General features: G+C 46.0%; 1 protein-coding gene across 1 annotated transcript in view; it reads right to left on the bottom strand.

Annotated features, from left to right (window-relative positions):
• Nucleotides 1–16,849, bottom strand: part of ACVR1C (activin A receptor type 1C) — a 102,169-nt gene that overhangs the window by 50,750 nt on the left and 34,570 nt on the right. Inside the window, exon 2 of the mRNA XM_083154021.1 lies at nucleotides 6,920–7,150. Coding sequence (XP_083010147.1) covers nucleotides 6,920–7,150 — 231 coding nt within the window. The remainder of the gene's footprint in view (nucleotides 1–6,919; nucleotides 7,151–16,849) is intronic.

The following is a 16,849-nucleotide window of genomic DNA, read 5'->3' as shown; positions in this document are numbered from 1 at the left end:
CTTTACACTGGGGGGGGGGTTAGGCACTCTACATTTTACACGGTTCACTGCAATGGGAATGGTACTTAAATGGTATTTAAAACGGTAATCTGCTGCAGTGGGAATGCTAATACCGTTTTAAATACCATTTAAGATTACCAGTACTTTAAACTGGTCTGCAGTGGGAAAGCCGCATAAGGGGGAAATTTACAAAGATGTGTCTTCACATATGATGTTGCTATGGGCGGTACTTGTATCCTAGCACGGCGCCCACCGTGGGTCATCGCATACCTTAAGTTAAGGTATGCGATGGACCCGACCAACACGATTTTTGGCTATTTTTAGCCTTTTCCCGGACAGTTAAAAATTGGGTCCATCGCATGCCATTATAATGGCATACAATGCGACCAATGCGATCGACCCGATTTTACATAGGGAACAATGTTAAATGGTCCAATGTACCCGATTTTTTGTCATTTGTATGTCAAATGCCCCCCCATTGTTAACGCCACCCCACGATGAACGCCAACCCGAAGCGTGGCGAGCGCAGCGAGCCCACGAGGGGCGGCGGTACGCGTCTTCCGACCTTTTCATACCCCCACTATCCACATTGGCGTGGAGTTGATATTATATAGTGTGGCGTGCGCAGCGAGCCACCGAGCCCGAAGCGTGGCGAGCGCAGCGAGCCCCGCGAGGGGCCGCGTAATACCTGTGAAGTAATGCGCATCCGCTTGCCACGCTTCGGGCTCGGTGGCTCGCTGCGCTCGCCACACTACATATAATCAACTCCACGCCGACGTGGATAGTGGGGGTATGAAAAGGTCAGAGGACGCTAACCGCCGCCCCGCGGGCTCGCTGCGCTCGCCACGCTTCGGGTTGGCGTTCATCGTGGGGTGGCGTTAACAATGGGGGGGCATTTCACCCATCAGGGTCGGTATAGAATGCAAATTGGGGTCTGGGGGGCATTTAACATTGGGCCCAATGTAAAATCGGGTCTCAGGGACCATTTTACATTGGTTCCAATGTAAAAATCGCGTTGATCACATCGCATTTGGTTGCATGCGATGCGATCTACGCAATTTTTTTGGACCCAATGGATACAATTAAAATCGCTGGCGCCGTGCTAGGAAACAAGTACCCTATGGGCAACCAATCAGAAACTACTTCTTTTTTATTTAGCACCCTCTAGAAGATAGTAGACAGGATCTGATTGGTTGCCCATAGCAACATCACATGTGAAGTAGAATACACATCTTAGTAAATTTCTCTCTAAATGTATATAATAAGATGACTAGAATACCTATTATAACCTTATCAGTATTAATAGTGTTAAAGTTTGGTCTTTTTGTCATTGTAACCTTTTACCTCCAACACTAGAGGCCCCCATACATTAGGCCGACTTGTCCGAAGGACAAGTCGAACCTAATCTACTGACAACTCCCCTGGGGGGGTCACATACGATTTGGCACTTGATGTGCCAGGTTTTGCATGTGATAAATCACACATGCAGTCCCCCCGGGGAGCTGCTGTCAGCGGGAGCTGAGCAGGGCATGGGGGCTGCAAGCAGGCAGCGGACGCAGCCTGTAGTACCTGCGGTGGAGGGAGCCAGATGCCGAGCGGGGGACTGCAAGCAGGGAGCCAGGCAGGGGAGGCAGTGGGCGCACTGGTCCAGGCGGTGAACTCCGCGAGGGGACCAGAAAGCAGAGACCGGGTAGCGTAGGGGAAGCCGGGCAGACACCGCCTGGAAGTATCTATTTGCGGCATTCCCCCCCCCCGCCCAGGATAGTGCGCCCACTGCCTCTCTAGCCCGGCTCCCTGCTTACAGTCCCCCGCTCGGCTCCCTCCACCGCACGTACTATACGCTGCGTCCCCTGCCCGCCTTGGGCTGCACATAAGATTTAACAAATCTTATGTGCAGCCCGTCCAACCTCCCGAATCCGACCCGATGCGCACGGGACCGCGCATCGGGTCCGATGGGATGTCTGCACATGCGATTTGGCCCGATTTCACGGCCCGATTCCTCCGAATCGGGTCAAATCGGGCCCAAATCGCATAGTGTATGGCGGCCTTAACAGTAACTATTGTTATAACTGGACAACTGTTTATTCAATGTCTGTTAGCTTGATGACAACTATAGTGGTGCTTTGGGTATATGTAACCCTCACATGGCCTCACTTTTCACTTTTACCCAAATATATTGCTGTTTGTGCAATAAAACAAACAACAAGTCAACTATGACACCGCTGAGGGAATTAGTGAGCAGTTCATCAAATTAGTAGGGCAAAAGGCCTAGAGGAGTTCATGCAATACAAGAAAAGTTCTCTGACTGCTGACATCTAGACGAAAGCTGCTTCTATTCAGATACTTTTGGAATACAGAAGATTATATCAGACAAAAAAAAATATTAAAGGGGTACTCCACGAAAATCGTGCAGGCATCAGTGGCGAGGTCAGCGTTTGACATGAGGGGGAGCAGATATGGAAAAATAGGTTCCCTAGGCCCAGGTATTTCACAGTTCAACACGTGTCCAGGGGTGATAGCTGCAACTGCACGTAACAACCGACACAACGTTGCATGATTATATAATAGTTTACCAGCTGGGGCTATGATTAGATTACTGGCATAAAATACAAAAAGGGGGATTATCAAAGGCTAGAGAGAGAGAGAGAATGTGGAGAGAGAGAACGTACTAACCAATCAGCTCCAAGCTGCTGTTTTATAGGCTGTGTTTGAATTGCGAGCTGATTGGTTGGTATCTTATCACTCTCAACTTTATTTCCCACAAAGGGCCCAAACAAGAAACGAGTCAGCTGGGAGTCGGAGAACCTTTGAAAAAGGCCAATAGAGGGGTGAGGGATGAATGGGAGAGTTGTCCCATCATTTGCTCCCACCGCCCGTGTGGATCCCTGGCCTGCACGGAGAACCAGCAACCGGGGTGCGTATTCTACACACCTCCTGCCCGCCTCCACCGCCATCCCACCTCCTCCCCGCCTCCTTCCCGCCCCCTTCACACACCAGAAAATGCAGGGACTTTTCTGGTGTGAAAGGGGCCCGGCATGATTCCTGGGCCATATTCCCGCGTGGGTCCCTGCATTTTCTGGTGTGAAAGGGGTATTAGAAGTAAGTATTAGGGAAAGAGGGGACACCAGGATCTTAAGGCAATATTTGTGCTATTTGCACCTTACATTCACAGTACTCCCCCACTGACCATTACTAATATGTCCCAGCACTGTCTCTACTACTTCACTTCAGGGATTAACCCTGCCCCCCCCCCCCTCCCAATCTGCCTATTGGCACCAAGAACAGTTTGGCCCTGATATTACAACCAGACTATCCAGGCATCTGTAATAGATACAAATAGTGGCAGAACCGACAACATTGTAAGGGGTGCAGTAGCTAAAGGGCCACAAGCACATCCATCAGTGGGGGTAGTTCCTCCATTATCTGGGGCATCACAGACGGTGTAATGGTTAGCATTACTGCCTCACAGCACTGAGGTCATGGGTTCGATTCCCACCAAGGCCTTAACTGTGCAGAGTTTGTATATTCTCCCCGTGCTTGCGTGGGTTTCCTCCGGGTACTCCGGTTTCCTCCCACAATCCAAACATATACTGGTAGGTTAATTGGTTCACAACAAATTAACCCTAGAATGTCTGTGTGTGCGTGTATATGTGGTAGGGATTATAGACTGTAAGCTCCACTGGGGCAGGGACTGATGTGAGTGTTCAACTATAATCTGTAAAGCGCTGCGGAATATGTGTGCACTATATAAGAAACTGTTAATAAATAAATAAATTATCTGTAGCCACAGTCAATACATGGTCTGCCCAAAGAAACCCAATTGGAGTTTACCTGGTTTTGCATTGGCCCAGCGCTTGTTCAATAGAGCAGAGCAAGGACCCAGAGAGAATGGACACATCGCTGGACGCTGTTACAGTGCACTGCAATGTTAAATTCTGCCCTTGGTATCAGTATTTACAATATTCGGTACTTATGTAGTATCTGGGCGCCCGATTTTTTGATTGAATGCCTTAAGTTAAGGCATACAATCAGATGCGATGCGATACGATATCGCATCGCATCGCATACGACCATATCGCATGCGATGCGATGCGATGACCCGATTTTTCCATAGGATTCAATGTTAAAATGGTCTAAGTCCATTTTAACATAGAATTCAATGGGAAAAAGGGGTCCTTTTCATACCCCTACTATCCAAGTGGGCATGGAGTTGGATATAAACCTGTGGCGAGCGTAGCGAGCCACCGAGCCCGAAGCGTGGCGAGCGGACGGTATTCTGTGTTCCCTCGCGGGGCTCGCTGCGCTCGCCACGCTTCGGGCTCGGCGGCTCGCTACGCTCGCCACAGGTTTATATCCAACTCCATGCCTACTTGGATAGTAGGGGTATGAAAAGGACCCCTTTTTCCCATTGAATTCTATGTTAAAATGGACTCAGACCATTTTAACATTGAATCCTATGGAAAAATCGGGTCCATCGCATCGCATCGCATCCGATTTGGTCGCATGTGATGCGATGCGATGTGCCCGAGCCGACCCGATTTCTAAATCGGGCGCCCAAGTACCCAATATTCCAGTATGGTAGTTATGTGTTGAAAAGCAACGTCGGCTTTATAAGCGTCATATTTAAGGTTTCAAAACCAACAGTTACAATACTTCACACTGCATTATTACCATGTTGATATGCCATGTTCGACATAGCAATGTGTACATCGTCACTGTCGACATTCTGAAAGTTGACATCCTAACTACAGTACATGCCCTGCTGCTGGATACAATTGTATGCAGAGTGCAGCCCTGTATTGAATCACAAAGCAGTAGCGCACGCAGGGGGGGTTTCCGAGTACCCAGAAACCCCCCCAGGAGTCTTAGGGTCACTGTCTGAAAGCTGAGGGTCCCCTCTTTCCAGAAGTACAAGAATTTTTAAAATCGGACCTTGGGAACCGGAGATATCTGACTTCAAAGCAGTGGTCCCCATCCAAGCCTGTTAATTGCTATTCCCAGTCAGATATTTCAGGTTCTTTCTAACGTAGAGTTTTTCTGAGGATATATTCCAAAAGCTGGGACTCTCCCCCTTTGAAAGACACTAGAAGCTTGTCTCTACTGTTCCCATAACCAGAGATATCAGCCTTCGAGCAGCTGGTTACTGCTCCAGCTCCACACACCTGGTATGTAGTTTTATATACTCGTTGGCAGATTGCTCTGCCTCCTGAAATCTGATCCCCTAGTCCCCAATATAATTTGGTAGGTGGGATTCTCTAGTTTTTAATTCCATTAAAATCTAAGAAATCTATTTCTGGGAACTGGAGATATCTGCAGTCAAGCAAGTTGTCCTTCCACCAGAAAATTATGAATAATAAGCCCACTCCACTATACACCCCGGAGGTTATGTATCAGGGCCCCTTCATTCAGCCCAATGCCCCCTTCTCCCACCATCTGTGCAGTAAAGGGGTAATTAGATGAAATTACTGATCCAGGCCCTACATGCTGAGCGGTTGATATAATACCCCCTACCACCCACGGGACATCAAAACATATACTGAGTCACCTAAGTGTCCATCTCCGTACTTTGCTCCGCCCCTCTGGAAACCCCCTTCTGAAAATCCTGCGTTTGCCCCTGCAAAAAGTCTAAGCCTAATTCTGTACCCTGGCCATAACAAGATATATATATATATATATATACAGGTTGAGTATCCCGTATCCGAATATCCGTTATCCGAATTATTCCGAAAACCATAAATTCAAGAAAGTGACAAAAAAAAAATTTTCTTTGCTAAAACTCACTGGGGACATTTGTAACAGCACTATATATGTACAAGACAATTATTGCTTGGCATTCAAATTCAATATCTGAGATAGTACACAAATTTTGTTTCATGTTGTGAAACCTTGTTTTTTGAACAAATAAAATATATTTGTGTGTATTTCATGTGTTTGATGTGCTTATACAGCATAAATGCAAGATACTTAAAAAGACATCATTGAAATATTAAAATATTCCAAAATACGGAATAATCCGTTATCCAAAATTCTCCTGGTCCCGAGCATTTTGGATATGGGATACTCAACCTGTATATATATAATTCTCTGAATGTCATATTGGGCCTTATTTTGGTTCACTCTTTCTGACAAAATACTTCTTAGATGGACAAAACCATGTGCACTGCAGGGGGGCAGATCTAACATGTGCAGAGAGAATTAGATTTGGGTGAGTAATTTTGTTTCTGTGCAGGGAAAATACTGGCTGCTTTATTTTTACACTTCAATATAGATCTCACTTTGAAGTAAAACACCACTCAAATCTAACTCTCTCTGCACATTTTGCATATGCTCCCGTGCAGTGCACATGGTTTTGTCCATCTAAGAAGGATTTTGTCAGAAAGTGAACCAAAATAAGGCCCATTGTATGAAAGTCATACAATTACTTATTTCTTAACATGTATCTCTATAGCACAAACATATTCTGCTGCGTTTTACAATTTCCAACAAAACAGAAATACAGTAGTAGAGTAATAAAATAAAACTGGGTAATAACAGACAGACAAAGGTACAGGGGCCTTGCTCTAAAACTAACAATCTACAGACTTGCAGTAGAAATCTAGTAATTTCAAATGTAGCCAACCCCCACAGATGACACACATATAAGGGGGAATTTAATAAGATGAGAGAATCAGAAAGTGAGAGTTTGGTAAGAAATCTCCAGTTTCTTTAAAGCAGCAATCATTTACACTGCAAAACCAGTTTGATTTTGCAGTGTAAATGATTGCTGCTTTTTTAAAAAACTGTAGGTTTCTTACCAAATCTCTCACTTTCTGATCTCTCATCCAATTACATTTCACCCATATAAATGATTCTGTTAATACCTAAACTGCAGGGGTATTAACCCATGTTCAGTCATTAGAGAAAATTAGAATAAACTTACCCGGAGGTAATCGGAGTGTGATATTGTTACAGAAATCAGAGTGACAGCATTCTGTTCTAGTGATGTTGTTTGAACTGTGACAGTATACTTGAGCATTCAACTGAGGAAGAGTGAGACAGGACTTGGTCACTTCTTCTTTCCCATTCGTAAGCATCACTGACGTCCAGCAAGCTCCTTCTGTCTGGCAAATGTAATTGGTATTTTCACACATCAGACACACACACTTGAGACCTGGAATTAAAGAATGAACAAACAGAAAAAAAAAATGTATTAGATATATCACCCATGACGTGCAGTTAAGTACTGTACTCAAGGTCAGGGTGAATCCTGTTTGAGCTGATCCAAAAATAGTGATAATAGATTAACAATACTCACAGTACTTATCAAGCTCCTAATGAATGAAAAACAGAATAAACAGTATTCAAGGTCTGCCAGTTAGGAGTTTTGTCAAAGGGTTCAATGTAGGAATCTCTTGGTGTTTATTATTAATGCAATTTAGGTTTCAATTGCCATCAACAGAATTTAATTCAGAGCACTACATTCAGCAATGCGTATTTACTCTTCTGGGGGTTTGTGTGACTTCATTGGCCTGTGTGCCCTTGCCAACCAATCAGATACCAAAGATTGCTTTGGGCAACACCTTCACCGTCCTCTTTAGGTTTGATAACCTAGCGGCAGCATCATTTATTCTACATAAGGAAAATGCGATAATGTACGCAGAGAAATTAACAAACAAACAAACAGGGAACAGGGCGCGGCTCACAATCATACAATATCTAGAAAAATAGAATTTTGATACGTGAGGTAAAGTACCACATATTGGTCCAGCCTTAGAGGTCTTTGGGCCGAACTCAGTTTGGATAATATACAGTATGCTAAGCTGCTCACAACAGATTATTGTATGTGAACCTTAGGAGGGCAAATGCAGGAGCAGGTGCATACCATCTCCTTCCTGAATTTGCGAATGCCCAAAAACTGTGATGCTATGGCATTTCTAGAGGAACATCATGGACCATCAGATGTAATGCTCCTCTGTGGCTGCAGCCTTAGGAAGCCTGACCTTACTTAGTCACAGGGGAAGTAGCAAGACTAAACAAATTATGAATGTGACGCAGTCCTTGGCCTCGCCGCACCTGGGAAACAAGGGTGACACACTTCCATTATTCCAACCCCTCAACTTCCCTGTCAATCAGGCAAAGGCATTTGCAGTACGGGTCCAGTTTCCCAATAATCGTTGCAACCTGAATTAGGCCATATAAGGTATAATATCAGAATGATATAAGAATGATATAGAATCTACAGCAACTTAAAATAGCAATCTATAAGTCCTCATACATATTTCCTGCAGTTACATCAAACAGCCCCTCTTGGTGCTCCAGGCAAACAAGGAGACTGTGACCTTCATATATGACAAGTATACATACTTGCCTACCCTCCCAGAATGGTTGGGAGGCTACCAAAAATTGGGTCCACCTCCCGGCCCCCTGGAAAGACAGACAAGTCCCTCGCAATGCAGCAACCCCCTCTCCGTGGAGACCAAATTAGCAACCAAATGATGCCTGTAACTAGCATTGCACAGCATGGGGGCATGGTCACAATGATGCAATCACACTGGCCACACCCCCAACATGCTCTTCTCCTTGTAAGTCCCACCCCCATCCCTATCACGTTATGCTGCTGGCCTCACCCCCTGCTTCCGGGAGCTGGCAGTCAAAAAGTAACATGCTTGTATATCTGTGGCATCTGCAGGTTTTCTTCCAATACAAGTTCTGCTCTGCTCACAGGTAAATGTATGAGTACTTGTTATGGGGGTGAAGCGGTATTAGCATTGAAAGAAGGACACCCAGCATAGAGGCAGCACCCCCCCCCCCCCCCCCCCCTCCAGCCTACTCCAGAACTGCTCCATGAGAGGAAGCAGCGCTGGACCTGCTTCCCACACAGGGATGACTCCTCCGTGCCTCCATTCGGGCAGCATCATCTTGAAGTGCAATTCCCCTGCTGCCAGCCTCCCCTATGCCCTGTGCCTAGGTCCCCACAGATTGGTATGTGCCTGGGGAGCCCTGTATTCACCTGTGTGCGTATGAAAACTTATCACCACACAGCCTACCTCTGGTGGTGTGTGATCACCTTAACCCCCCATCATCTCTGGTGTATGCCTCCGTGTGTGTGTATGTGACACCTTGTCCCCCATACCAACCTAATTCTTGGTGTGTGTGATCCTCTGTATCCCTTCCTCTGTGTGTGTGTGTGTGTGTGTGTGTGTGTGTGTGTGATCCTCTGTATCCCTTCCTCTGTGTGTGTGTGTGTGTGTGTGTGTGTGTGATCCTCTGTATCCCTTCATCTGTGTGTGTGTGTGTGTGTGTGATCCTCTGTATCCCTTACTCTGTGTGTGTGTGATCCTCTGTATCCCTTCCTCTGTGTGTGTGTGTGTGTGTGTGTGTGTGTGTGTGATCCTCTGTATCCCTTACTCTGTGTGTGTGTGTGTGATCCTCTGTATCCCTTCCTCTGTGTGTGTGTGTGATCCTCTGTATCCCTTCCTCTGTGTGTGTGTGATCCTCTGTATCCCTTCCTCTGTGTGTGTGTGTGTGTGTGTGTGTGTGTGTGTGTGTGTGTGTGTGTGTGTGTGTGTGTGTGATCCTCTGTATCCCTTCCTCTTTCCGTGGAGCTCCCCTGGCAGCACTCCAGGTGGGCTCACATACGATTTGCCACTAGATGTGCCATTTTTTACATGCAATAAATACAATGCGATTTATCGCATGTAAAGTACTCTAGAGGAGCTTCCTGTAGGGAACAGGCTGCGGGTAGCAGTGTAGGAGATTTAAATAGAAAAGTTGAAATGAATGGGGGTCTCAGACGCATAGAGCAGGGAGAGTACCTCTACTGCCCGGTGACTCTGCTGACTATAGGTGTGCGCCAGCAGTGCGGGCATCAATGACACACACCTACATACCTGAATGGATGTAATACATAGCGGTTGTACCGCTGATGGGTCCGATTCTTACCCATGAAATTTGGGTCAAGCCCTCGGAATCGGGTGAAATCAAGCACAAATCGGAAAAGTGTATGGGACCTTTTGTGCTACCTCTTCGCTTCCTAAAGCGCTTGTGTTACCAGCCTTCGGCTGGAATGTGGTTAGAGAAAAAAAAAGGCTAACGCTAAAATAGTTTTCAATCCAATTAAAATACTGTAATATCCTGTCTTCTTAAATAAAGGAAAATAACATTTTTCCTAATATAACTGCAAGTTTGAGGTGTTTAGGATCAAGGAATAAATGTGATAATATGCCCTGGACAATAATCACGAAAAAGAAATCAAATGCTAATTCATTTTTCATACTTGAAGTCAGAATCCGTCGGAATAATTGTACCCAAATTGAGCCACAGGGGGACGAGAAGAGAATCATTCTGAATAATGCATTAAAAAAATAAATAGATGATCATAATGATTAAAATGTGCTTTGCCATTCTCCCGTAAAAGCATTATTGTAAAGTTGTGCGTTTGGATTATACACAAATAAAGTACATGTAAAACTCTCCATGGGGAAAGACTACCTATTAGTCTGGGAAAGTAAACATAATTGTGTTCCGCTTTCACATTCAAACCTTTTGCAGTTGATAATTCTTTGCCTAGATGTGTTTATGGCAGTCAAAGTAGATGCAGTTACATTACAAACAGTACCTGACAGTGCAACACTGGTATTAAGTCGTTTTGCAAAGTGGCTCACTAAGTTAATGGATGCGCACTGCCAATTTGCTTGACGCACAGTTCATAACCTGCCCTTCATTTCAGTTTACACCAAAGGTTCCCAAACATAGTTCTCAAGGCAAACTAATGGTCCAGGTTTTAAGTATATCCATGTTTAGCCACAGGTGACTTAATTAGTATCTCAGTCAATTTGATTTAACCATCTATTCTGACTAGGGAGGTCAATCCCTGGGATCGGCGGGATCCTGGGATTTGGCCCCAAAATGTTGGGGATTTCAATCCCAGGATTGGAGTATCTCACTCGCTCAGATGCTGCCTGGCTGTTCCCAAGCCCGGCGTGCGGCCTGCGCAGCATGACTGGGTCATAGGTCATGCTGCGCAGGCTGCACCTCCTTCACAGGAACCCTCCACCTTCCGACCAGCGCTCCTGGCGGCCGTAACACCCTCCGACTGCCTCCTCCTGGCGGCTACGACGCGATGCTGCCACCTAGCCTGCTCCCACATATAAGTAAATGTGGGGGGCGGGGTCATTTTTCTTTTAGGGATGCCAATCCCGGAAACCCGGAATTGTGCATTTTTCTATCCGGATTCCATGGTCAAATTGCCGACATTTGAAATGTCAACATGTGTCAGTATTTTGACCATGTCAGCAGAATGAATGTCGGCATTTTGCACATGTCTGTATTTTGAATGTCGGGAAATCATACTGAACCCTTCCAGATGACTTATTCTGTTCATGTGTCTTGCTAAAAGCCATTAGGACTCACAATCCACCCACTACTACCAGCAGTTGCAGAACTTCCAGAGGCAATGGAGATTTTTGCCGCCTGACGTTAGCCATCAGGGGGGCACAGAGAGCAGGCACTAGCAAAAAACCCTGGGCCCCTGCCCCCCCCCCCCCCCCCCCCCCCCCGCTCTGAAAGGGTCTCCTGCGATCTGCGCCGCAGCCCCCCCTACCTCAGTGCACTGACAGCTCACATTAGGTGCCTGTGCTGCAGAGCTAGTCTGGACAGTTGAGTGATGGCTCAGCTGTCCAATGATATTTAAAACTGCGGCCTGCTGCACTCTGATTGGCTGGTGCGCAGCCTGCCCGGAGGAAGGATGTGGTCAGGATACCTGAAGCACGGACTCAGCGATTGCCTGTATTACATAGCCTGTGCTGCACTGTGGAAGCGGGAAGGGAGGAATATGTAAGCGCCCGCTCTGTGTATCACAGCCACTCACAGCTGTAGAGCAAAAGTAAGACTGACAAGAGTTAAAAAAAATGTTTTGCATTAACTATAAATATATAAATATATATTAAATACAAAATCTCTAGAACTGCACAATAACAACACTTATTAGTGTGTACACACGGTAAGATATGGCTTCCGATGTTGCTGATATAGTGAACATTGGAAGCCATATCGCATGCTGATCGCATGCTTTTTTAGGGCTTGCGATGAGGGCAGGCAAGACTATATAGTGTAAATTGTGCCACTCCATGCATGCCGTGCGATGCGAGTCCCGATGCGATCTGATCGCATCGGGACTCGCATCGCATGGCATATCGCCCCCATGTGTACACACCATTAGCCCCCTACTACTGAGGCCCCCACAATCGAAATATCCACACAATAGTGTTACATAGTGCCCATACACAGATAATAAATGGTAATTCCTGTCTTTCCTTATTCTATAAATCCATAAGCAACAAATACTTTTTTCTTATATGTAAAACATTTATTAAAATACAAATATTAAAATAAGCTTTTCTTGGCCAAATTCTTGTATCTGGAGTGATTTCCGTAGATTATGGATGACAACAAGGTACCATTCCTAAATTGGCTACGATCATACTACTTTATTACTGTTTACTTCCACAAAGCAAAAAGAAATAAACCCTATGTAGGGTGGAACCCTTGATCTGTTATCCTCCAAAGGATGTGTGGTGCCTTTTTCTTATGCTGCTTTCACATCGCCTAAATGTGTAATGACCGGGTATTTCTAAACGACTCCTTAAATGGGTCTGAGCCATAAAGACCCTTTCCCACTGCATGTTGTAAATGGTATATTACTGGTTAACAGTTTTTGTACCTTTCACATTGAACCCGTTTTGAAAGGTACAAAAATGGTAATTCACCAGTAATATACCACCCATTCCCTGGCATGTAATGTGTATAATTTTTTTTATTAGACGGCATACATGGTAACCACAAAAGCTGTGTCTGTGTGTGTGTGTAGTGGTGGTGGCACGATCTATAATGTCTCCGGGCGCCTCGTATGAACTTACACCCCTGACTACCAGGACAACAAACCCATCCCAGTATTTCCTACCGTGCTGTTTTCGTTGTGACAGTAGATCATACCTCCCAACTTTCTGAAGAATCAAATAGGGACAAGAAAATGGGGCGTGGTCTATGCAAATGGGGGTGCGGCTTATGCAAATTAGGCCACACCCTCATTTTCGACCATGAATCCATCTATTCTGTGAGATTGGGGGGGACTCCAACCTGCCCCCCCCCCCCCCCGGGACACTGCCGGCCGCGGGAACGTCCCCAAAAATCGGGACGTTCCCGCGTTTAGGGGGACAGTTGGGAGGTATGCAGTAGATCATCCTGGGGGCGGTATAAATGTCATTTCAAGGTTTATTTTTTATTTTATTTTTTAATAAATAATACAAAGTACAATTATAGAATCACTCTGCATTTAATATTTGGAGACTATATCAACTAAAGGCAGAAACACTGGAAACATGTAAGCTTGACATTTATATTAGAAGTTTTTACTGTTTGTCTAGAAAAAAATATAAGTGTATAAAATACAATGAATACAGTGGTCTCATCAATGTTTAGACTTTTTGACAGCGAGTAACAACCCATAAAGCCATGCTGCAGCTTGGAGTGGGACTTGTTAATACTCACCCACGCCCTCCATGAAAGAGCTGAGGAAATCTATTGTCTTTAAACATGTCATTCCTTATTCCATTAATGCAGCAAGGCTGATACATAGCTGTCCCCCGTCATGTATTTAACACCAAACACAAGTTTAACTGTTCTCAGTACAGGTGTGTCTTTAAATAGTTGTTGAAAACAGTCTTCCCTGCTAAGTGCTCATTACCTCATGCTTGTCTGACGGGAGCTGATAGCACTGATGGTCTTTTTCCTACAGTATATGTATCTTCAGACTTTAGACTACAGCTTGTCTATAATGCAAGTTAATGTTACCAATACCAGCAGAACAGAGGAAACCTCCATTGGGCCCCACTGCCTGGGGCCCCTTCCTCCTCTTGGGGGTATGGTGTATTTTCTCCAGTCCATTGCCATTATTATTCTGGTACATTATCATACATGCACTATCAGTATTTACTATATATACATTGATATTGCATTCCTGCTGTAAGGGTTAGCTAAACCTCTGTGGATGCTGGCCACACCCCCTCTGGAGATTAGCCACACCCCTACACAAGGGCCCCTGTGCACTGCCCTTCATGTCCCAGTTCAACACTCCCCACTGCGATGTACATTTGGGCATGCTTGTCCATTGTGCCAGCTAATGGCAGGACTGCAGGAGTAGTGGTCAATGCAGCTACTATATGGAATTCATACACAGCAGAATCTGGACTTTGAAGCATACATACTTGGCTACTTTACTTTTCCCCATGTCAGGGAGATTGCGAAGCTCGCAATTATAAGTGTGTACTGCTACCTCTGAGAGGCATCTCATAAAGGGGCAGATGTATTACAGGGCCGTTTCTAGACAATTTAGCTCCCAGGGCGAAGAAATAAAAATGCGCCCCCCCCCCCCCCCAATACATAGCATGGTATTATAGTAATTTCGCGCGCCGAAATAGGGGGTGTGGCTTGATATTAAAAGGGGTGTGGCTTAATGTAAGGCGTGGTCTAGCAGGAAAACAATTACCTTATATCACACTTTTGCAACCTGCAAGACCAGACATTGGTTGCTGCAGGAATTGTTATTGTCCTCCCGCACTTAAGTTGGCTGGCTGAAGGCCACACAATGACCTAGTACGCCTCACAATGACAGGCTACTTAAATCATTATACACTATTTATCTGTGATGCCAATTACACATTACGCCGTACACTGTGATGACGATTACATATTACGCCGCACACCGTGATGACAATTACACATTACACCGCACACCAAGATGCCCATTAGACCACACACTGTGATGGCAATTACACAATACTCCCCACATCGTAATGCCCATTACACATTATGCCCCATGTGCCGCTGCCGCACAACCGATGCTGTTTACTAATATGCCCCCACAGTGCCAGATATGCCCCCACAGCGCCACAAATATATACCCCACAGTGCCACATATATGCCCCCACAGTGCCACACATATGCCCCCACAGTGACACAAATATATGCCCCCACAGTGACACAAATATATGCCCCCACAGTCCCACAAATATATGCCCCCACAGTGCCACACATATGCCCCCAGTGCCACAAATATATGCCCCCACAGTGCCACAATTATGCCCCACAGTGCCACACATATGCCCCACAGTGCCACAGATATATGCCCCCAGTGCCACAGATATATGCCCCCAGTGCCACAGATATATGCCCCCAGTGCCACAGATATATGCCCCCCAGTGCCACAGATATATGCCCCCCAGTGTCACAAACATATGCCCCCAGTGCCACAGATATATGCCCCCAGTGCCACAGATATATGCCCCCAGTGCCACAGATATATGCCCCCCAGTGCCACAGATATATGCCCCCCAGTGTCACAAACATATGCCCCCAGTGCCACAGATATATGCCCCCAGTGCCACAGATATATGCCCACAGTGCCACAGATATATGCCCCCCAGTGCCACAGATATATGCCCCCCAGTGTCACAAACATATGCCCCCAGTGCCACAGATATATGCCCCCAGTGCCACAGATATATGCCCCCAGTGCCACAGATATATGCCCCCCAGTGCCACAGATATATGCCCCCCAGTGTCACAAACATATGCCCCCAGTAACAAACTTACTTGGAGAGGGGAGGGGAGCGCATCGTGCTTCTCTCCTATCCCGCGCCCGAGCTCCTATTGGCTGACAGCGGCAGCCCAGTGACGTGGGCGAGGGGACGGAGAAACGCACGATGCGTTCCCCTCCCCTCTCCAGCGTGGAGTCGGGCGGCCGGGGAGACAGCGGCAGCGGCTGCGGCTGCGGCTGCGGGCGGGGGGGTTAGACTGCCGGGCGCCCTGGCTGTTTCAGAGGCGGACAAGCCGTGCGGCGCCCCGGGCTGCTGCACGGCTTGTCCGCCTCTAGAAACGGCCCTGATGTATTAAGCCTTAACAAGAGATAAATGCAAGGGTGATAAGGAGAGATAAACGTACAGCCAATCACCTGCTAACTGCCATGTTACAGGCTGTGTTTGAAAAAAGTCAGTAAGGAGCTGATTGGCTGGATGTTTAGCTCTCTTTATCACCCTTGCATTTATCTCTTGTTAAGGCTTAATACATCTGCCCCATTTTGCCTTATATGGCAGGTAGTTGGTGCCTCCACAGATGTGAATTTTATAGAAGATTCTAGAGAACCCTCCCACAATCTTATCATCATTTATCTCCTACTGTATATTATATGACTTCATTACTAAAGCCAGAAACACGCACTGCACAATGTGTTTACCCGGCGATATTGTCCATGATGGGGACCTGGCGGAGTTCCTGCATCAGCAAGTGCATACTGTACATACTTAGCGATGACGGAGGAAGTGGCAGGGGAAGTGACATGGGGGATGCGGCAGCCATGCTACAGCTGCAGAATAGCCCTCGGTTAACCAATGGCGGTTAAGAGGCAAAAACGATTACATTTACTAAAAGACATTTAGACCTTCGGAATAAAATAACCCGTCAGTTTCAAAATGCTGAAAAATACGCTGAACATCTACAGTGCTTGGTGGATCCATAAGAATTATGCACCATTGTTCTTTGTAATAGTGATTTTTAAAATAATTAGGGGCCAGATTCTCTAAGCTTCAAAAGTGATAAAAAAGAGAGTGATAAATAGCCAGCCAATCAGCTCCTGCCTGATATTTTTCAAACACAGTCTGTGACATGGCAGGTAGTAGCTGATTGGCTGGCTGTGCATCACTCTCCATTTTATCACTTTTGAAGCTTAGAGAATCTGGCTCTAGGTCTTCACCAAAATAGAAAGCAGCGTTGGCACTTCTAATATGGTCTGGTGGTAGCAAAGTCGAGAAGGTCC

Source organism: Crinia signifera, chromosome 7 (genome assembly GCF_055691185.1).
Source record: "Crinia signifera chromosome 7, ASM5569118v1, whole genome shotgun sequence".
Classification (NCBI taxonomy): domain Eukaryota; kingdom Metazoa; phylum Chordata; class Amphibia; order Anura; family Myobatrachidae; genus Crinia; species Crinia signifera.
Note: the sequence above shows the minus strand (reverse complement) of the source record. Positions and strands in the feature narration are given on the sequence as shown.